The sequence below is a fragment of the Myotis myotis genome, unplaced genomic scaffold, assembly GCF_014108235.1.
Source record: "Myotis myotis isolate mMyoMyo1 unplaced genomic scaffold, mMyoMyo1.p scaffold_m19_p_15, whole genome shotgun sequence".
Taxonomy (NCBI): Eukaryota; Metazoa; Chordata; class Mammalia; order Chiroptera; family Vespertilionidae; genus Myotis; species Myotis myotis.
In genome coordinates, this window is record NW_023416319.1 from 49349837 (window position 1) to 49371721 (window position 21885).

A 21885-nucleotide genomic window follows, 5' to 3' on the forward strand; every position below is an offset into this window, starting at 1 on the left:
ACTGGTGGCTGTTTATTGAGGGTTTCAGAAGAGCGAGCCTAAAGGGTTTGCTGTGAGGCACACTGTGGAAGCAGAGCACCTTCATATACTTTTCAAATATTAGAACGAGTGGAGCTCAGGAATATTGGCAAGTAGGAAGATACTTGGAGCTGACCTGTGGTCCATTCATATTTTTAGAACTTGGTTTGACTTTCATCTACAGAATGGGACTCTAGGCCTGAGACAATGAAGTCAAGCACTATATTTACTTTATTTTCACTTTCATACTAACTGCTTCCCTTACTGTTCCCACTGAGCCCAGACACACTACAGGACATCAGCTTTAAAAATCATGTTACACCCGACTGGTTTGGCTCCGTGGTTAAGCATCAACCCATGAACCAGGAGGTCGGAGTTCGATCCCCGGTGCAGGAGGCAGCCAATCAATGACTCCCATCATTGATTTTTCTCTTTCCCTCACCCTTCCTCTCTCTGAAATCAATAAAAATATCCTGTTATGCTACTGGCATGGATCACTGCTGAATGAGTAGATGAAGCTAGCTAAATCTAGAGGTAGCTTTGATGCTGAAAGAATCCTAAGTCTTTACCCACCTCTGCCTCCTGCTAGCAATGTTTTCTGCCTGCCCTACTAGGTTTGTGAAGGACAGAAAAGCTTCCCAGCTCCTGTTAAGAGGGTAACGTATCTAACTGTCACACAACTCCCACTCAACCTTAATTCCTGCCCCCTTAAATTCGTGGGGTCTTCACAACACCAGAATTACTTTTATCTTTAAAACTTGGCAAATTGTTTTCTGTTTTTAACCCTTGATCTTTGTAAGTTTTCCTGTGCCTGCTTGCCCATAACTTAGTCTTCTGCTCTAATGACTGCTTTTTAATGAAAATGCGTGCCTTCTGGGACACATTGGGAGTGTCAGGAGTGTGTTAGCGGGAAGTGTGATAATTAGCTATCAGGTCTAGCCTAGCGTTTGAAATTCAGAGCTCTGGAATGTTGCAGAAGTGTAAATATAATCATGGCTGTTTGCATTTTGTAATTATATCACAACTGAAATCTCAGGACTCTTTCTACTCCAGGATTCTGCTACCCCTGACCCCTGAATGGTTCTGTCGTTAGTGTCAGTCTCTGGGGACCCATACCCAAAGGAAATGACTTCCTGTTTTGTTCTAAGTGGCATTGTTCCCTTCCTCACTGTTTCCCAAACATCCTATTTTAGGATAAAGAGAATGAACCTCTCCCCTTCCCTTTCGATGGATAAGGAGGAATGAGGCAGGAGTGAGAAAGGTCCTCTGAGGATAAATTGCCTTCTTATAACTACACCAAATTGTTCCAAATTATATCAAACACTTTGGGGCCTTCAAATCAAATACCTGGTCCTGTAAGAAGCCTACATGATCCCTTAAGCTTATCCCTCTCACCCCCAATCTAGAAACACCCTCTCTTTCACCACAATTCTCAAGTCCATCTCGGCACTGGTGCCAGGCCAGGCTCTGGGGTCCCAAAGGTGAGACAAAGGATCTCACCATCTGGTTAAGGAGAGACCTGTTGAACAGACTCCATAGATCCATATGTTTGCAAGGAACCTGGAGTATGAGTGCGAGGTCAGGGAGGCAAGTTAGAGAGACCTTTGGACCACCAGTAGGCTGCCCAGGTGAAGTGGGGGGAGGGCATTGCAGGCCACCTCTGATCAGTGCAGGTGTCAGCCCTGCTCTGCTGCATCATTGCACACTACCCTGTGACTGATCAAACGTGTCCCAGGGATGTTTTCAGTGTTGTACTGTGAATCAGTTCTTCCTATTTCTGAAAAGGTGTCCTCCCAATCACCTATTTTTATAAAACAGTGTGGACACTGAATATATGTAAAAGAATGAGTGAATGAATGGATGAATGAGTGGGGGCCAAACTAGACCATGTTACTCAAAATCTGAGAGGAGTCGGGCAACATCCCAGGAGCCAGTGCTCCAGGCGGCTCCTCATCACCCTCTGCCCCAGGGCCAGCATTTTGGGATGAAAGAGAATGTGGGATGGAGTGAGAGACTGGCATTTCTGAAGCTGTTCCTACGGGTTGAAGGGACACTCCTAGGAATGTGTTGGTCCTAAAGATTCCCCCTACCGATGCAGGGGGGAAAAGCCATAAAAAAAACAAAAAACAAAACCTGCTCTGAGGACTGAAAGGTGACCGTCCTCAGCTGCAGGACAGGTGTGTCCAGATCCAATTAGGACAGTGCTTTTGCTCCAGAAAGGGCCTCTAACGAAAGAATCTGGGGTCCGGGGTCACCACGCACGAAGGACTGCCGGAAGCTAGAGCTACCAGAACGAGGGACACACGCAAACAGCCCTTGGGGCGGGGGAGAGCTGCAGTGCGGGGGCACCGGGCCGGGCTCCGCCCACGGCGCCAGGCTCCGCCCACGGGGCGGGGTCAGGTCACGCAGGAGCGGCGCGGCGGCGCAGGCGCGGACCTGCGCAGGCGCTGAGCCCACCCCGGAGCCCCTGGGGCGGGCGAGAGTTTGGTCCTCCCGCCCCTCGCGTCGGGCACCGGAGAAAGCGGGCGGGAGGGCAATGCCAGCAGGACGAGTTCCACACGGGGCTCTGCCAAGCATGTGACCTCCGCGCAGGTGAGGAGACTGAGGCGAGCCGGGCCGGCGGTGCGCGGACGGATTAGCCGCGAAATTTACTTTGTGCTCCGTGGGCGGGTCCTGACCTTCCCTGCCCACCGGGCACGGCCGCACCTGCGGGGCCCGAGGGTGGCCCCACCGCGCTCAGCGGACAACGCCCCTCCGGCCCCGCGGCGCCGGCCCACCCGCCTCGGCGCACGCGCTCAGTGGAGAAACCCCGCCTTTGGGGCCGGAACCCGGCGCCCCTGCCTCGCGAAGAGCCCTCGGTACCACCCAGGCTTTGAGGGGGAGCGGTGGCCCGAGCTGCCTGCGGTGCTGAGACAGAGCTGAGAAAGGGGCTCTGCCCGGGCGCGTCGATCCCGTGCGCCGAGCCAGGGCTGGGCTTGGGGGCTCCGATGGTTGGCGGGCGGGACCTGGAGGTGAGCGGGTACCGGGCCGGCCACCTGGCGCCGCGGCTCTACCTGCATAGGGTCCGCGGCTCTGTACCTGCATAAGGTCTGCGGCTCTGTACCTGCATAAGGTCTTGTGTTTTACGGGACCATGGTTCCCAGCTTCTTCCGAATCTCGTGGGCACCTGATTGCCTCCCTTCCCCAAAGGTTGCAAACTCCAGACATGATTGGAAAGAGCCCATGTATACATTTTAAAACACTGAGCTGAAGTCGAGGAATGAAAAGGTGAACAAAGCACCAACTCTCGAGGTTGTCGCAGGGACCAGGAGGTGAAGAAGATGGAAAAGATGGATAAGGCCCAGCCGGAGCAGGGCTGTGTGAGGCAGCGCAGCCCAGTTCAAAGCCGGACGGGCCGCCCCCTGACTCGGAGCCTCTTCCTTCCCACGCCTTGCGCATTCCGCACCTCCGTTTCGTTTTTTGGTGTGTTTTTTTAATGCATTTTCTTTTCTTTTTTTAAAATATATTTTATTGATTTTTTACAGAGAGGAAGGGAGAGGGATAGAGATAGAAACATCGATGAGAGAGAAACATTGATCAGCCGCCTCCTGCACACCCCCAACTGGGGATGCACACGCAGCCAAGGTACATGCCCTTGACCGGAATTGAACCTGGGACCCTTCAGTCCGCAGGCCGACGCTCTATCCACTGAGCCAAACTGGCCAGGGCTGCATTTTCCTTTGAGTTTGGCAGATGAAAAAAAAATAATTACTTAGGATTTATTTTGAAAAGCATTGTCCCGCAGCCAGCTTGTCTGTATCTGGGCTGCTCCTGCTCCGGCCCAGCCTTGTAGACTGAGCATTGGGATTCAAAATATGAACCCCGACTCCTTGGAACTTACCTCGTCATCAGAAACCTTCATTTCGTGTACAAACAGCATATTAGGAGCAATTATTGACCGATCTAGAAACGAGTAAGAGTTATACCTCACGTTTTTGTCATTCTTTGTAAGGTGGCTTGCAAAGCACCACCCATACGTTTAATCCTTTGATTCTCACAACTCTGCAAAAGGTAATTCGGGAATTCTTCCAGTTTTATTGATGCAAAAAACAGTGCCTTGTCCACGTTCTTACGGCTTGTAGGAGTTTGAATTCGCTTTTGTTACTGGTCCAGCCCTCCCCAGATCGCCCTCCTGTGTAAAGCCTGCCACTTAGTTTAGGGCAGTGGTCGGCAAACTCCTTAGTCAACAGAGCCAAATAGCAGCAGTACAACGATGGAAATTTCTTTTGAGAGCCAAATTTTTTAAACTTAAACTGTATAGGTAGGTACATTGTTATTAACTTCCTTAGGGTACTCCTAAGCTGGCCTTTGCTAAAAACGTCCTCAATCTGACTGAGGTACGTTCACTGAGGTTGACCCCTTCCAACTCTCCTATCCACACTCGTCTTGTATACTTGTTTCGTCTATCTCCTTTCCGAAAACCGACTTCTGCGCATGGGCCATGAAGTTTCAATCGCACTGTACATGCGTGCCCACACGTGGTACTTTGTGGAAGAGCCACACTCAAGGGGCCAAAGAGCCGCATGTGGCTCATGAGCCGCGGTTTGCCAACCACTGGTTTAGGTCTTCTGGATACGGAAGATGTTTCGGATGATTCTGTTATCAGCTGGTATCTCTGAAATGGTGCTTGGGAAGCTTGGTGAGGACGAGTGCTGGGGTCTCACTCATGCTCTGTCAGTGTCCCCGCCAAGGTGCTTCCCTCTGTGACATGTTGAGCAGAGAGCCCTGAAGCCTCCCTCTGCTGGGCTGGTGTGGCAAGAACTGCCTGTTGGCACTGACCAGCCTCACCTCTGAGCGCAGTGGCCTCTGGCACAGGGAGGTTACAGCGAGCGGCGCCCTTTGCCCTCTCTGTGCTGCTGGGGCGGAGGCAGTGCTGGGAGGCTGCAGAGGGAGCCGCAGGAGTGTGCGCTGGGGCGCGGGCAGTTAGGTCAGAGGGCCCCAGACAAGCCAGAGGTCCCCCAGACCTACCCCACCCACACAGGAGGCCGGTCTGCATGGCACAGCTGGGGTGACAGCTGGAGAGGTGGTTCGGTGTTCATGCTCTGCAAATGGCCGACCCTCATAGGAGAATGAGTGAATCCGAGCCCTGCAAGGAGAAAGATAACGCGGCCTTACAATTCGGAAGCACTTTACTACATTTCACATTGTTCCGCATGTATTCTTCCTGGCAACCCTTCAAAGTGCCCTTGTTTTTAGGAAGACGCTGAGGTTCAGAGGGACAGGTGACTTCTCCGAGTCAGAGTGAGAACCCAGGGTTTTTGTCCTGAAGCGCAGTGTCTTACGGTATCGCCTTTGCCTCCCCATCCACGCCCACACAGCTTGGTAGATGAGGTGCTCAGAGCCGAGTCCGGAGGCTGTGCAAGCGAGGGGCAGAATGGCCAGATATTTCGGAGGCTAGGGGGTTCTAGCTTCAGGATCACTGATCAGAGGAAAGGCCCTCTCCTAGCCCCACATTCCTCCCTCACCCAGGGCAGTGTCTCAGAGTTTCCCAGTAGCTGATTGCCCTTTGCTCTGCTTTTAGCATCTGTTCCGAAATTTCTGAATCTGGCATCTGAAAGGCAGGCTGGGCCAGAGCTGGGCAGCTCATTGCAAGTAGCTAGTTCTATGATACTTGATGACGAGGGTGGGTGGGAACGAAATCCCTAGTGTTCCTGGGGTCCTGTGTCACCAGGCTGCTTAACTGGCATTTTCAAACCTGTGTCGTAATTCAGAATTGGCAGGACCTTGTTACTGTGGGTTGGAGAGGTGCATAATGGCTTCTCAACTATAACCCTTATGAAGACCTTTGGCTTTGGAGTATAAGCTGCTTGCAAAGCACTGGGCTTGGGAAGGGCTGGTGCTGTCTCTGGCCACCAGATTCCCAGGCCCCCTTCCGGAGTCCTGCCCCCCGCACCCCCCCCCACACACACACACACTCTGCTTTAGCGTCTGCAGTAATGTCCAATGCACGATAAATAGTCATGGACTGGGAGTTGGAGTCCCCGCTCAGTCACTGATCAGCCTCCCCCATGTGACCTTGGACTAGCTACCCTTCTCTGTGCCTTAGTTTCCTTATTTACTCAGTTGGGGAAGGGCTGAACCAGAGCTGTGAGGGGAGGAGAGAGGAGCCCAGGAGAGCAGAGAGAGCTGAAGCATCCTCTCCAGACTTGTTCCCCGAGGGCCCGAGGCGAGGCGGCCCACGTGCACCCTTAGCTCCCTTTGTTCCACAGCACCCCTTCCTCCTCCTGCCCTGGCTCTGCCTCAACCCAGCTCATTCGGAGGAGGGAGGATTCCCTGGGTGGGGCTGCACTGGGCAGGTGTCCCCTCCGTGTTTAGAATATGATGTTGTCTCTACTTGTTGCAGGCATGAATTAACCCACCCAGTGATGGTACTTTGTTTTATTAAGACTTGATCAGTTCCTGCCCGGAGATGGGTCCTTGAACAGGCAGCAGTCGGGGGCGGGGGCGGCGGGGGGGGGGGGGGGGGGCAGGGATTGGGAATGCACGCCCAGCCGCAGAACAGTAGCACAGTGTTCCATAGTTTTCTGGACGTCAGAATCCAGGAGTTGCAAGCATGCGGAACTTTAGTGTCTTTGGATGTCAGAACTGAAATAGCCTCATAGATTTTCTAGTTCCTTCCTCTGTGTGTACAGATGAGACCCAGGCCCAGAGTGCCTTCAGAGCTTATGTCGATTGCCCTGCCAGTGAGCAGTAGAGCTAGGACCCAACCTAAGGCTACCTAAACCCAGGCGAGTGTTTTCTTTAAGGTCATGCCGGCCGGCGCTGTCTGCAATTACCTTCTGTATTGAGCTAAAATTGGGTGGCTCCAACTCTGCCTCACTGTGGCCTTTAAAGGGTAAAATTCAGATCATTTTGTTAGACATTAAATGCCTACCAGTTACCAGGATTTGTGTTAAGTGCTGGAGATGCAGGAATGAAGAAGTGACCCCTGCCCTCATATGGCTCCACCATACTCTGTAGACAGACATGTAAAGAACTCAAATACACAAAGTCCATTTGCTTGTGCAATGTGCAAAGATATGTGTGTGTTTGCATATGCACACACACTATATAATCAGAGGCAAGGGAGCAGTCAGTTGCCAGGGCTTTCCGAAAGGCTTTGGAGAGAAAGTGGAATTTGTTCTGGGCCTCTACCTGGTTGGCAAGGATGGCGCGGGTGTTCTGGGTAAAGGAAGTGACAGGAGAAACAGTGGAGCCTAACAACATGCTCTAGGCCTTGCACTCTGAGAGGCCGGCGAGGGTGCGGAAGCGGCAGGGCTGAGGCAGAGTGGTGGGCTGCAGCTAAGCTGGGAAGGGCTCTGTCCGCGTGCTGAGGAGGTCATTGTGAGAGTCCAGCGCCAGGGAAACGTGCTCAGGTCGTGGCTCCACTCGCTCTGGCTCCAGCGTGGAGGGCAAGCTGTGGAGGACCCGGCTGGAGCCCGGCCAAGCTCAGTTGTGTGGTTCCTGAAATGGCCAGGCACGAAGTGGTAGGGGCCCGGGGCTGGACAGAAGCCTCGATGTTAAGAAGAGCAGGCGTAGCAAACACATTTTCCTGACTGAGTGGGTATGGGCTGCGAGGAAGAGTCCAATGTGACCGTCCGTTTCTGGCTCTAGCAGTTGGCTGGATGCTGTGTCATTCAGTGAGCTGGGGAGCTCGGGAAGAGAAACTGACTCTAGTGGGGGTCATTCACGGACGTAGTGAGCAGAGCTAACCTACAGAACACCCGGTTGGAACTGGGTCAGGAACCTGGAAGTCAGTACCAAGGGGTGGGTGAAGTGCTGGAAGTTGGTGAGGTTGCCCAGGAAGGGAGGGTGGGTTGAGAGGAGTCACTTAAGTGGCAGGAAAAGAAGGGAAGGCAAAGGAGCTAAAGAAGAGACAGCAGGTGAAGGGCCTCCGTGGTGCCAGCCAACTTCCTGGGTGTGGGGAAGAATGGGGTGAGGGTGCAGACTGCACAGGCAGCCCGGGAGAAAGGGAGGCCTTCCTTTGATTTCGGTGAGTGGGACACATGGGCTGTATTAAGGGCTTCGCTTCATTGGGCTGCACCGGATAGCAGAGAGAGCTGTTGGCACTTGATAAATGTTATCATCTGCATGACTGCAAATGACTCAAACTTTGCTCAACGTTCTGAAGGGCTAGGGGGCCTTGCCAGCTTTCTGGAAATTGACTATTGGCAGCTGTAGGAGCTCTAGGGTTTCTGGGTGGCCTGGTCCTGCCCATGGAATGAGGGAGCTTCGGGCCATAGGCAGGACTCGGGAGCTCCGCCTCCAGCCCTCCCCTGCTGCCCGGCTGTGCCTGCTCACTGGATAAGCCTCTGTGCTGTCCGCGGCAGCAGGAGTGTGGACGCTGTGAATGGTGAGTGCCTTGTTCCCAGGTTTGAACTGTCCAGGGTTGGGCATCAGGGACCATGTGTGGGGGAGGGAAGGTACTTTGTGACGCTCTGGGCTGCAACGAAGAAACACTCTGCAAATTGAAATGGGCAGGAGAGGGTAGAGTTATAATGAGGAACCAAGAGTGTGTAGACTCCCAAGTGAGCTGTTTTGGGTAGTCACAGGATGTCACTGGGGTGCTTCAGGAGCCTTAGCATTCACCTGACCAGCCCCTCATTTTGAAGTTGGGGACAGTGAGGCTGGGCCAGGGGCGAGAGGGCTGTGGTGATGGAATCAACCCAGCCTGGCCTCGGCAGCCTAGCTGGGTCTCCTCCCCCAGTACCATGCTCTTCCCAGACCAGAGCTGCCACTCTGAGCTGCCACAGCTGGTGTTGGTTTGTGGTCTTATCGTGCGTCACCTTCTTGTGTGGGAGAGGACAGATCAGATAAGCCCGCAGTGGAGCACTGGATACTGTAGCTGTGTCAGGTGGGGGCTGGCTCTTCTGTAAACAACCTTGCTATTATCTTTCAGCGAAACTGACCCTTTCCTTAAGGGAAGGGGCTGGGAAGGGAGGAAAGAGAAGGGACATCTGTCACATGGTAAATTTCCTTTAGAGTAAACATGGTTTGACTGTATTTGATGGCTGAAAAAATAAGTTGATCTTTTTAAATTCTCTTTAAGACAAAGGGGAAAGTACCCCTTGACCTCCAGGAACCCACAAGGGAAGGTGTGGGGAGGCGAAGTGTGACAGTAGAAAGACTTCCAGCTTTGGGGTCTCAGAGGTCTGGGTCCAGGGTGCAGCTTGCTGCTTGCGGGCTGTGTGGCACCCGAGAAGGCACTGAACGTCTCTAGCTCAGGGCTGTCAGCTGCAAAACAGAACCGTGTCTGCATCAGTAATGAAATCAGAGTGTGCATGTCGAGTGACACCAAGTAAATGCTGCTTTCCTGGCCGCCCTCTCTTTCTAGTGAGTAGCCTTGGAGGCCCATGTAAAAATGCATTGTTCCATTTAGCTATGAAGGCTCCCTCTACCCCCTCCCCTCTTTTTTGTCAGTGATTTGGGCTCAGAGTCAGCTCTCGCTGTGCAACAAGTTGCAGTGGTGCATACTCTGAGACAGGCCAGGATGGAAATTGCTTTGTAGTTCACAGGGCCTTGGCTGAGGGGCTGGACCTACATACTTTCTGGGTGTTTCCGAAATCAGTTTTCACTGCTTTCCAAAGGCCCCAGGGAGCATATGAGGCCTGACTCTCACCTCTGGTGCCTACGAGGCTCTCACTAACTAGTGCCACAAGGCCTGAGGATGAGGTCCACCCCCTGCTCCTGCTCTCCGGATCCCAGCCAGAGGAGGTGGTGGGGTGATGGTGCTGGAGCCCACATCCTGTACTGCACCTCTTGAACTTGAGGTAGAGAGTTGGGGGCCTTTGGGTCATTCTCAGAGCGCCTTCAGCTCTGACATTCACCCCCAGCTGGCCTGCTGCTTCCCAGGTATATTCAGCCCAGGCCCCACTTGGCTCTTCCATCCTGCCCCTGGGGTCCTACATCTGCTCCAAAGACTCCTGCTCTGGGTGCTTCTGTGGCTGCCTAGGGCAGTCGTAACCAGCTCTCAGCCCTGCGCTGACACAGCTCATGCTCATCCCTTTCTCCACTCATTTAGTTTTATTTGGAATAAATAAATATGTGGGAAGAAATTGTGAGTCTGGTTGAATCTGATCCCTTGTGCTCTTGTGCAAATAGGCTACATTTGCACAAGACTGTTGATGGAGCCTGTGCCTCTGAAAGTAGCTGTGGTGTGCAGCGAGGGTGTGGAGCTGACCGTGAGGGTCACTGGACTTCCTGAAGGGCACTGATGTGTTCCAGGAATGGAAGCAAGTCCTTTTGTAGGGTAGATGTAAGCTGGCCTTTGAGTCCTGGTGCAGAAATGTTATCAGCTCTGTGATCAGAAGCCACGCCGTGTGCTTCTGAATCATACACACATGTCAGAGAACCAGGGACATTTCCAAGTGTGTAAACATACAACAATTGTTCCACACGCTGGGGAACCTCTTGTTTACAGCAGGCAGGTGAGAGCTATGGTTTTCCTCCTAATTGTTTTCTGAACTGTAATCCAGTAATGTGTAACTTTGCTACGTAGGAGAATTGGAAACCAGCCTAAGAACTTTAGGCCGGCTTCCTGCTTGGCCCAAGAACTTTGGTCTTCCATAGTCATCATCTTCATCATTCAATTCTGTTGGACTCATTTCAGTGCACATTAATGGAGAGCCCACTGTATGCCACACAGGCATGTGCTGGCATAGGAGGTTCAGAGATAAACGGAGGAACAGACAGGTCTCAATCTTGTGTCGAGCACAGGAGATGGATCATGGGTGCAGTATGGGCACAGTACCAAGGTGGGGGTGGAGCAGCACCTCTTGGGCTGGGAGTCGGGGTAGGCAGAGCATCCAGGAAGACTTAGAGAGTTGTTTGGGTCTTGAAGAATAGAAGGAACAGGTGAGGACGTTCCAGGCAGAGGTGTGATGTGTTTCTGTCACCATGGCTGCCCTCCCACAGTGAGCTGAGGGAACAGCCTGCCCTCGTGGCCAGCCAAGCACAAGATCCCGGCTGCTTTGCTCCAAGACAATGCGTCTGAGACTCTGTGTGCATGTGAATTGCCCGATCTGATTACAATGCAGTGTGTGATTCCTTCGTTCTGAGGACGGCTGCAGATTCTGCGTTCCCCACGCTGCCAGTGCTGACCCAGGAGGCCACATGTTGAGCACTGAGGTTATAAGACACTTCTCTCCCAGTTGAGTCCCCGCATCGGAGATACTATAGGGGCGTCCCTTTTCCCAACACACACACACCAGCCTTCCCCTCCCCCCTCTCCCCTAATATACCGGATGCCAAATTCTTCTTTCTTAAATGCTGCTTTCATTTGGTCATTCCCACCCCCACCTAGAAGTTCCTTTTTATTTCTTAACTCAAATCTGAGCTTCCCAGGCTGGCCTAAACTCTAGTCTGACCTACCTTTCTTTTCCCCAAGTCAGCACTACCAAGTTACTCCCAGCCCCACCTCCTGGCCCTGGCGGTCCCTCACAGCCCCTCCCTTGGCAGTGGTATGCAGAGTTCTGGGCATTTGCTTAATCCTTTGGAGAAATCCTCTCCCCAGCCAAATCCAGCAGGGAGAGCTAAGTCTTAGGTTAGGAGGGAGGGCCTTATACATACATACATACATACATACACACACACACACACACACACACACACACACACGCACGCACGCACGGTCTATACCTGCTGATCTCAGCACAATGAGCTATGCTGGTATTCAGGGAGGAAAGCTCCAGTGTCAGTCTGATCCTTAGGATGGCAAGAGGGCCATATGGAAAGATAGATTCTGTTACGTGGTTGTCATTTGAAGGAAGGCTGGGTGGGTACCTGCTGCTCTTTCGGGGTGGGCTGCTTCCAGGAGCTCACACCCCTAGGCACAAGGCTTCCCACCTGGAGGAGCCTTAGGGAGGCACTGCACGAGCTCAGAACCAGGCTGAACGGTTCTGCAGGACCCGCTGGAGCTCCCGTTCAGTGGCAAATCCCTGCCCGGTGCAGGCAGCTGTTGCCCAGGCCTCTGCAGCAGGCCCCAGCGCTGTGTTCTTCTTACACGCGCCCGCTCTCAGGCCCTGCCCCCATTCACTCGACAGGCGTCTGTGCAGCTCTGTTCTGGGAAAACTGTCAGATTAGATACTGGTGTCTAATGGTGGTCATCTCTATTAAGCTGTCAGTGAAAAGATGGGGTGCTCTGAAGATCTCTGCGTTCTGGTCAACTATGGTTTTGTGATTGGTTCTCTTTTTGCTTTTGTTTTGTCTTCATCATGAGCCTGTTTTATTTGTATAATGAGTAAAAAGTAAAGCTATTCTCAGATGGGAGAAATGTACTGAGATTGCCTGCCTACCACAAGGGAGGCCCTGCTGGGAACTGTCGGGCTGATGAGTAGGACGTCTCTATTTCTGAGGGATTCTCAAAGAGGAAGAAGGATAGGGTACCGGGACAGCGTGATCCATGGGATGTGGTAAGTATCCTCTGATCACTGAAGAGAAGGCTGCCCTCCGTGGGAGATGATAGCCCAGACTCCTGGACAGTGAAGGAAAGGCAGGCATTGACGGGGGAGGGGAGGAGGGGTTGGGAGGGTAGGCAGCATGGATGAGCAGCACAGAGCTGGGAGGCCTGGGCGAGGGAACTCAAGAGGAGCATCTGAGGGGCTGCCATTTCTCTCATCGCTCCTGACTCACTGGTGAGCTCCTCGGGCAGGAACCTCCATGTGTCGGTGGCATCCAGATCTTGGGGTGGCAGGTGCTCAGTCCCCTGTCTGCTTCCGCGGCCCCCCTGCCCCCTTCCTCTGGCCACCTGGTGGCTGCCCGGCTGAGCCCTGCACTTTGCCAGATCACATTCCTGCTGTCTTGTGAGAGCATTAACGTCATCTTCCTTCTTCTCAATCTCCAGAATGTCTTTCCTCCTGGATCCAAGCTTCCTCTCCGTAGGGATGTGGTCCATCGGCGCGGGGGCCCTGGGGGCTGCTGCCCTGGCACTGCTCTTGGCCAACACGGACTTATTTCTGTCCAAGCCCCAGCGAGCAACCCTGGAGTATCTGGAGGAAATAGACCTGAAAACTCTGGAGAAGGGTAAGCAGTGACCCCTCTGCCCTCAGTACTTTTCCAAGGCACGGGCATGCAGGCTTGTTTTTTCTGTGTAAAGTAACTTTTTTTCTTTTTTTTTATTGAAAAGATAATATAACAATGTTAGGGAACATTTCATAATTTTTTAAATGACCATTACCTTAATGATACTTGTTTTTAGTTCTGCATGTTTTTTGCATGTTTACTTACATATCACTGTATATCTGTGATCTGGGTGTACATGGTGTTTTACAGTTTAGGGTTTTCTTACCAAACTGATTATTCACTTTCTGTTGCTGTCTCTCTAACTATAATGATACTTGCTCTGCAATATTTAGTGATGTTGTAGCACCCGTTACTAAACCAGCTGTTCCCGAGTCTGTGCTGCGGACTCTGGGCTCCTCGATCTTCACAAAATAGGAGCTCCCAGCCAAATACATCTGAGAAACACTGTATCCAGTCCGAGCTCCTGGGGCTCAGCACCGGGATTTGCTCATTGAAAGGAGGTGCCTGGACTGTTGCTGGCACGGGGAGCCCAGGGTCGCACTTTCGGAACGGACCTGCCTGTCTCCCTGGAGTCCCGGTGGACAGCTGAGGGCCACACGTTTGCAAGTGGCAGCTCCGTTGCCTCACTGTGCTCTCAGCTGTGGATCTGGAGCTCGGGGGTTTCAGTCATGCCGATAGTGTGGGTAGGGCTGGCATGAGAGTTTGGTGAAAGTTGGGGTCACTGACTGGGCGGTCTCCAGGTTGGCCCCTCAAAGGGAAGCCATCGTCATCTGCTCAGCACGTGAAGAAGCTTGTCAGAGGAGGGCAGGAACTGTGACTGCGATTTATGATGTAGGTGGTCTTTCTAAGGGATCAGGGAGTCCTGCTTTGTTCATCCCAGGGATTCCCAGTCTCATCCTCCTCTCTTTTTTATACAACATCCCACAGGGACATGGATTTCTCTAAGGAATGTTAAAATAGTAAGGGTTCACACTGATTGACCCCTCGGTAACTATTATTAGACACTGTGGCGAGCACTTACATAGCCGTCTGTTCATACTCCCTAGAGCCCCGTGCTGGACATCTGCTTTTATGACAGGGAAACTGGGGTTCAGGGGGAGACCCAGCTGGTCAGAGTCCCATGGCTAGATGCAGACTCGCTCTGGCCCTGGAGCCCGGCTTGAGCTACACTACTCTACTACCCCAGCTACCCTAAGGGGTTTCCTCGTTAGGTATCTTCTACCCTCCCTAGGGATAATATTGTGGGGTAAAAATATTTAAAATTTCCATTGACTTAATCCCTTTGAATACTTTTTTAAGAGTTGGGATTTTCTTAGCTGCCACTTTTCCAGAAATGTTTCAGTTAGGGATGTTCAACTTTGCAAATAATTTTTTTACAGAGGAGGGGCGTTTGGAGTATCTAGTAGCATCCTTACACTTTATGAATTTTCCTCTGAGGATGACTGTTCCCTGTCTGTGCTTCCTGTTTGCTTTCCCACGTGTGAAATGCAGGTCCAGACCCTCTGCTAGGCCTGGCACCACTGATGAATGGCTGAGCTGTAGGGCAGGTGGACGGGGCTGGGCAGAGAGGATGCTGGACTCTTTTCTTTTCCCCAGAACCAAGGACTTTCAAAGCAAAGGAGCTCTGGGAGAAGAAGGGCGCTGTCATCATGGCTGTGCGGAGGCCGGGCTGCTTCCTCTGTCGAGAGGTGAGTGCATTTGGAGATCTGTTCAGAGAAGAGGACCCCAGAGGGTGGGGCCAGGGCACTCCAGCCGGAACCGGGACCCGGGACCCGGGACCTGCAGGCCCACTTTGGCCTTTGATCAACACTGGTCCTTCTTTTGTTACTTGCTCTAGCATTTCTTTGGACTTACTCTCTGTTTCTGCTCATTGAACCACTCACCATATCCTGGGGTTAGCGGCACACTTGACGGTCCTTTGTGACTCCCAAACCCTGTCACTCTTGTACTGTCTGAGTCCTGGACTACCTTCTTATTGCATCAAGGATGGGGACCAGGCCCAATTTCCAGTTCCTGGGGCTCAGCACAGGGGTTTGCTCATTGAAAGGAGCTGCCTGGACTTTGCTGGCACAAGCATGCCAGCCCTCATCTGTGGTGCGGCTGCACAAAAGAGCCCAGGGTCGCACTTTCGGAACGGACCTGCCTGTCTCCCTGGAGTCCCGGTGGACAGTTGAGGGCCACACGTTTGCAAGTGGCAGCTCCGTTGCCTCACTGTGCTCTCAGCTGTGGATCTGGAGCTCGGGGGTTTCAGTCATGCCGATAGTGTGGGTAGAGCTGGCATGAGAGTTTGGTGAAAGTTGGGGTCACTGACTGGGCGGTCTCCAGGTTGGCCCCTCAAAGGGAAGCCATCGTCATCTGCTCAGTACGTGAGGAAGCTTGTCAGGAGGGCAGGGCCCAGCCTTGTCGCTTTACAGACAGGTAAACCCAGGGCCGGACTAGTTTGGTCACACAAGTCAGTCAGTGGCAGAAGACCCAGGTCTGAGATTCGGGCCCCGCCTGGGGAGAGCGGGAGTGACAGTGCTCCTGCTCTTGAGACAGCTTTGCTTCTCGATGGCGTGGCCGCGTCCACGCTGTCCTCCTCTTCCTCTGGCTGTGCTCCCTGACCCTGAGGTGTTCCTCCGCCTGGCCCGTCTGTCCCCTGCTTGTGTGGTCAGGCTGGCAAAGAAGCTGCTCGCGGCGGGACATGGTGTGCTCTGCTGCACCTGCATTCAGGGCGCTGCCACGCCTGATACTCCATTCGTGCCCCACACATCCCTGGAAAATACAGCTTGTTGTTATTCTCGTTTTGTAGAGGAGGAAATTGAGGTACAGGGGCTGTGGCAAAGTCACGCCGCTGAGGGGAGGCATGCTAGCTTCCTATTGCTGCTTTCACAAATTATCACAAACTCAGCTTTAAACATGACAGATTTATTATCTCACAGTCCTAGAGGTCAGAATTCCGAGACGGGCCCCTTGGAGCTACAGTCCAGGTTTTAGCGGGTCTGTGCTTCTGGGGGGTGTAGGAGGGAAACAGCTTCCGCCCTCCAGTAGCTCCGAGAAGCCACCGCAGTCCTGGCTCGTGGCCCCTCCCTCCATTTTTAATGCCAGCAGTGGCGGGGCGAGTCTTTCTCACACGCATGACGGTGACACAGACTCTCCTGCTTTCCTCGTCCACATTTAATCACTTGGGTAATGCAGGATAGTCTCCTTTAAGGTCAGTTGATGGGCAGCCCAGATTTCACTGGCTGCCTTACTTCCCCCTTGGCTTGTAACAACACACATTCACAGGCTCCTGGGATCAGGATAGGGCCCTCCTCAGAGGTCCTCCCATAGTTCACACTCAGAGCTTTTGATTCCAAATCTGTGATACCTCCAGACACCAGCACAAGGCCTGCTGTGACTTGATTTCTCATGCAGGTTAAACCCAAAGGCTGCAGCCTGCTTCCTGTGCACTAGTCTCTGCCCCAGCAGAGCATTTTGTAGGAACTTGTGTTTCTAAAAGGATGGTCCAATGGCAGTCTGAGCTCTTTTGAGTGGCCTGGGAGGAGGTCCGTGACTGTCCATTCATAGCTTTGCACAGGGACACACCCAGAGTAGAGAGCCCAGGAAAAGTGAGTGAAACGTCTCATGTCACACACATCGGGCCTGCAGTCCTCTCTGCTCCGGGGCAAAGCTTGCCATCACCGAAGCCTGTAAAGCACTGTAATGAATTCTGCTTCGTTGGCTGTCCTTTTGCTGTTGTTCTAGAAAACAAAAAGTAAACATAGTGCCGCTGTACACCCGTGTGTTTGTATGGGAGGCGAGTGAGCTGCATTTGGGAGGGTTTCATGCTATTTCTTTCATTCTGACACCAAATGTGAAAAAGGAATTTGTTCTTATCTTCAAAGCCTTCCCGTGTCACAGGCAGTCACCCAGGCGCAGTTCCTGGGAGTCCAGGACGCCGTGCTCCTCAGCTCAGCTGCGTTCTGTGTGTCCACCTTCGCCTTCGGCTCTTCCCACCTGGTACCTAGTGCCTTCTGTGCCCCCCGCGGTGCGCTAGGCACTGAGGGGCACAGGAAATGGAGACACAATTTCTAGCCGCAAGGCACCCTGGGAATGAAGAGCCAGTGCTCAGCTTAATGGTAACACACAGACTCAGTATGGGAGTCGCCCAGCAGGAAGGGTGGGATCTGCCCAGAGAATCGGGCCGGCGGGCAGGGGGGTTTTAGAACAGGGCTCCCTTCCTGGAGGGTAGGGGCTGAGCTGCAGAAAGGAGGCAGGTTATTGCCGTGAGGGGAAGCCAGCTGAGCAGAGTGTGGAGGCAGCTATCCCCAGGCCTGCTTTTTGGTCCAATAGACCCTTGTGCTATTTTGGTCTAGTGCAGGGGAGGGGCTAGAAGATGAGTTAGGAGAGAAGCATCGTAGCCAGGAGTAAATGACCATGTTTGGCTGCAATCTCTTAGTTTTTGGATGCTCCCTGGGCAGCGGTTAGGACACCCATAACAGGAGCCTGACCCGTCCTCCCCACGTGCAGAAGACAAGCCTGTGCTGAGGCCTCATGCCCATGGGACAGTGCTGTGCTGGGCTGCACAGGCCTTAATTGTTTCTGGCATTCTGTCGCCTTTGTTCTTCCGCATTCAGGGCCAGCCGTGCTCTGGGCTGGAGGGAAGTGGGTGTTGGTTGGCCACAGAGTCTGACCTTTGCTCTTTTCTGCAGGAGGCTGCGGACCTGTCCTCCCTGAAGCCCAAGTTGGATGAGCTGGGCGTGCCCCTCTACGCCGTGGTGAAGGAGCAGGTCAGGACCGAAGTGAAGGACTTCCAGCCTTATTTCAAAGGAGAAATCTTCCTGGATGAAAAGGTGTGTCTGTGAGCCTGTGACAGACTGCAGGGGACTGTGCGAGGTGTGGAGAGCTTGGTACCAGAGGGTGTGTGGCCTGGAGCTGCAGGCTGGACTGGGCTCCCTGTCAGCTGCCCTGAACTTGCAGGGCCTTCCCAGCCTCTGAGCGGAGCCTGAGCGGACACTGAAAAGCTGTCCTCCCACGTGTTAATTGAGCGCTTCCTGAATTGTCACGTGGGAAAGGTTGCCTAGGAAGTGGCTGAAACTCCACTGGTTCTCCCCACCCGCAGGTGGGGGCCCAGCACAAGCCCCGTCCCTTAATTCATTGCAGTCATACTTGTTTTCCCTCTGTCTTCCTCTACGAACGTGGGACTGAGTCACCCATCAGGCCCAGGAGCCCTGTAGTCTCTAGCAGTAGGTCAGAGTCAGGGCTGAATGCTGTGGGCCAGGCCCTCGCAGCCAGTGCTCCTGGGGGAGGGGTGTGTGTGTGTGTGTTGGGGGGACACAAACCAGCAGGCTTTGAGTCTGAAAACCAGCGCCCTGCTGGGAGCCTGTGCCCCCTGGGGAAGGTGGGCAGCCAGGTACTCAGAGGGTCTGTCCTCCCTGCTACAGAAGAAGTTCTACGGCCCCCAGAGGCGGAAGATGATGTTCATGGGGTTCGTCCGGCTGGGCGTCTGGAGCAACTTCTTCCGGGCCCGGAGCGGAGGCTTCTCCGGAAACCTGGAAGGCGAAGGCTTCATCCTCGGGGGCGTTTTTGTGGTGGGATCAGGAAAGCAGGTAATGCCTGGGTCTGTAGGTGTCGGTGTCTGTGGGCCTGAGGCCCCGATGGGGGCAACTTCCCCTACTCAGCCTCCCAGAAAGCCGGGCCATGAGGAAGGGGAAGGGGAAGGGAGAGGAATTGCCGTTTATCATAGATCTCACGCCTCACAGTTCGCAGGCGAGGGAGTGGCCGCCGGGGCCTGAGCCAGGCGTTGTGAGGCTGAGTTCTGCTTTCTGTGCCTGAACAAAAGCATAGGTTTCCCTGTCGAGAATGCACTTCTTTGTGGTATTCCCAGGTCCACAAGGGTGGACAGTGGAGAAAAGGGAAGGAGAAAGGATTCAAACAGACCTGATAAGGGGAAGTAGCAAGGAGATGTGGGAAGACACCGCTTCCCGCTGTGGGGTCCTGGGGGCGAAGCCGCCCCTGGCGGGTGATGTGCTCACCGCACAGGTCTCTCAGGCCCTGACTGTGAGGATCCAGAGTAGCTCAGGGGCATGTGTGGGGAGATGAGGTCTCTGTGGGCCCTGGAGGGAGGCAAGTGGGTGAGTGCTCCATGTCAGACCTTCGGCAGCCTCGAGCCGTGGTGTTTCCCCTGCACCAGAGGGCAGTGCCCGCAGCGGCCAGGAGGACGCCGAGCAGGGAGGGCATAACATGGGTGCAGGCTCGAAGGCCTGGCAGAACCTGGAGACAGGGCTTGACTTCAACCTGGTCTCCGACACCCTTAGCATGGCATTAACTCGTGGCCTCATCTGCCTTGGTGGACCTCACAGCTAACACTGATAATTCACAGTACTTTTCCTAATTTGGGAGGAATAAAAGCAAATGGGAATAGAAATATTTTCATTTCTAATCCCTCCTTTAAAGCTTGGTAACTGCTGTTGCTGGTCTGAATTAGAATCTGGTGTGAGTTGGTGTCCGATTTAACATAAACCTATTTGCTGACTTGCTGCCAATACCAGAATGTCGTGGTGACATGGCTGCCAGAGAGGGACTGACTCCTTCCTGGGGCTCAGCTCTCATGTCTTCACAGCCCGGCTGGGGCGTTAGGTGTGCTTGTTCCCACCCACGTGTCAGGAAACGGGCCCTGAGACGTGAGCCCAGGCAGCAGCGTGCAGCTAGTCGGGTGTGGTGGAAATGAGACTCGGGACTCCGGTCTGCCCTGCCCCGCACCTGCCCGTCCCTCACCGCAGCCTCCCTTTAGCAGTGCTTCCCGAAGGCCCTTCCGATGCCCTCACACTTGGGCTGCCCACCTCCTCAGAGGATGGCTCCGCCTCTGCCCACTCTGGCCCTCTGGGATTCCTTCCCCACCCTCCCTCCTTCCCTTGGCCCCGGGGCAGGGCTTGGCTCACCTGCCAGCCTTCTCTTGCCTGGCGGTGACTCATGGGGTGCTCACGGGCTCCCCATTCCTGGCTGGCGTGCCCCTGGAGTTGCTAGGCGTGGTGTTTGGCTTTGTTGGTGCTCCCTGGAGCTCCCGCCTCCTTCCTTCCTGCTGGAAGCTGAGGGTCTGGAAGCTGACGGCTGGCCGAACCTTGGGACTGGCCTCCAGGTTCCCTCGGGCAGAGCTCCGCAGACCCTCTGTGCCAGGTGCCTCCGTGGGGTGTCCTTTGTAATCATCTTTAAAGCATAATTACTTTAAAGAAGGAATGTGTTTCCCACATACAGTTTGAAAACGAAACAGCGTAAGGTAGGGAGAGCGTCCTCTATGCTCGGCCTCCACCGAGAACCTGCTGGGACAGAGCGGAGCTGAGCGGCCTTTTGTTTTATTGTTTTCAGAAGGTGGTTTCTTACTAAACCAGATGTTCTTCTTCACCTGACGGTGGGTCATGAACATTCCCCATGTCATGTGTGCCCCTCCGCAGCCCTGCAGTGTCTCATCCTGCTTTGCTGGCAAGTAGTTTCCTGGTCAGCTTCCCTGGGTCACCTGTGTGCCGGGACTTTCCCCTTGTGAGTTTGACATGCTTGGAGGGGACTTTATAAACAATGGCACAACGAACACATTTACAGCTGTTTACTTTTTAAATTTAAGATGAGTTCCCAGATGTCATGTCATGGGTCAAAGAACGCTTAACAAGGATGCCTTGCTTCTGACCTCAAACACATTATTTTATCTTTCTTACCACTTCGGGGAACTGTGGGGTACCCTGTGTCTTAGTGCATTTTCCATCCTAGCATCGGAAGGAAGGGCCCTTTTCTTAGGAAAACTTACGTGAACTGGCTGACCTCTGAGCTCCGCTCCCATACTTTCGGGCTCTTTCCGTTCTCTTGGCCTGGCGCGTTCTTTTACCTCACCTCTGCCTGTGGACATCCTGGTGACTCTCCTGCTTTACCTGGGAAGCCTTCCCTGATGGCTCGATGAGATGTGATCACTGATGACTTCCCACTCCCGGAGGCTGCGGTACAGTCCAGACATTGTGACCTGGCTGTCCCCTGAGCCGCCCCCCGAGGACGGAATACTCAGGGGGAAGAGCCAGCCTGATTCAGTCTCTGTCCCTTGTTGCCCGAGCACAGGGCTTAACAGACAGCTGCCGCACGTCATGGTGTCATGAATGAACGACTCAGAATGAGGACTGATGCTCCCTCTCCTTTCCTTCCAGGGCATTCTTCTTGAGCACCGGGAAAAAGAATTTGGAGATAAAGTAAACCTAGTGTCTGTTCTGGAAGCTGCTAAGAAGATCAAACCACAGACTGCAGCTCAGGGATAACTAGGGGCTCACCTGTGTCCCCAGGATGCCCGGTTTCCACTCGTGCCACTTAGGCCATCTTCTTAGTCTAGATCATTAATTGGTTTAACTGTGCTCTGTTTAGTAAGACAAAATAGGCCCCAATAACACTGATAACCTAAGATCTGAGTAAGGGGTATTTCAGCTAAAACCTGGAAAACACGAGGCTTAAAATTGGCTGGAGCACCGCATTACAAACGTATATGGTGTTTGAGGTGCTGTTATTTGAAATGAGTTTACTTTCATGTCTTTAAAAATCTAGGAAAATTTGGTGATTGACTAGAAGATTAAGGATAGAAGGCTTTTGGCTTGTATGTTTTCTATAATGACTTGTTAAATAACGTTAAAGTAATAACATAAAGGAACTGATGTGCTCTGGATGGCTTGATAAAGGTAGATCATAAAATGAAATCTGTTTTTTGTCTTCCTTTCTAACCGCAGAGGTTTGTTTTTCTAGAAGAAATGATCATCTCTGGCTTTACTAAAATTATGCAGCAGAAATTGCCTGTAATACAAGTTTTTCTGATGAAGCCAACAATAAAAAGATTTACCATAA

At 53.1% G+C, this 21885-nt stretch overlaps 1 protein-coding gene across 2 annotated transcripts; it reads left to right on the forward strand.

The window, feature by feature from the left end:
- Window positions 1–2445: 2445 nt before the first annotated feature.
- Window positions 2446–21885, forward strand: PRXL2A (peroxiredoxin like 2A). 2 transcript variants are annotated; one of them, XM_036337268.1, is made up of 6 exons: window positions 2446–2610; window positions 12878–13056; window positions 14653–14744; window positions 17730–17870; window positions 18462–18626; window positions 21204–21885. In XM_036337268.1, the coding sequence occupies exons 2-6, from the start codon at window positions 12879–12881 to the stop codon at window positions 21309–21311; spliced, it is 684 nt and encodes a 227-aa protein (XP_036193161.1). In that variant the 5' UTR covers window positions 2446–2610; window position 12878; the 3' UTR covers window positions 21312–21885. The 2 variants fall into 2 exon arrangements, with proteins under 2 accessions (XP_036193161.1, XP_036193160.1); XM_036337267.1 differs by lacking the exon at window positions 2446–2610 and adding an exon at window positions 8178–8389.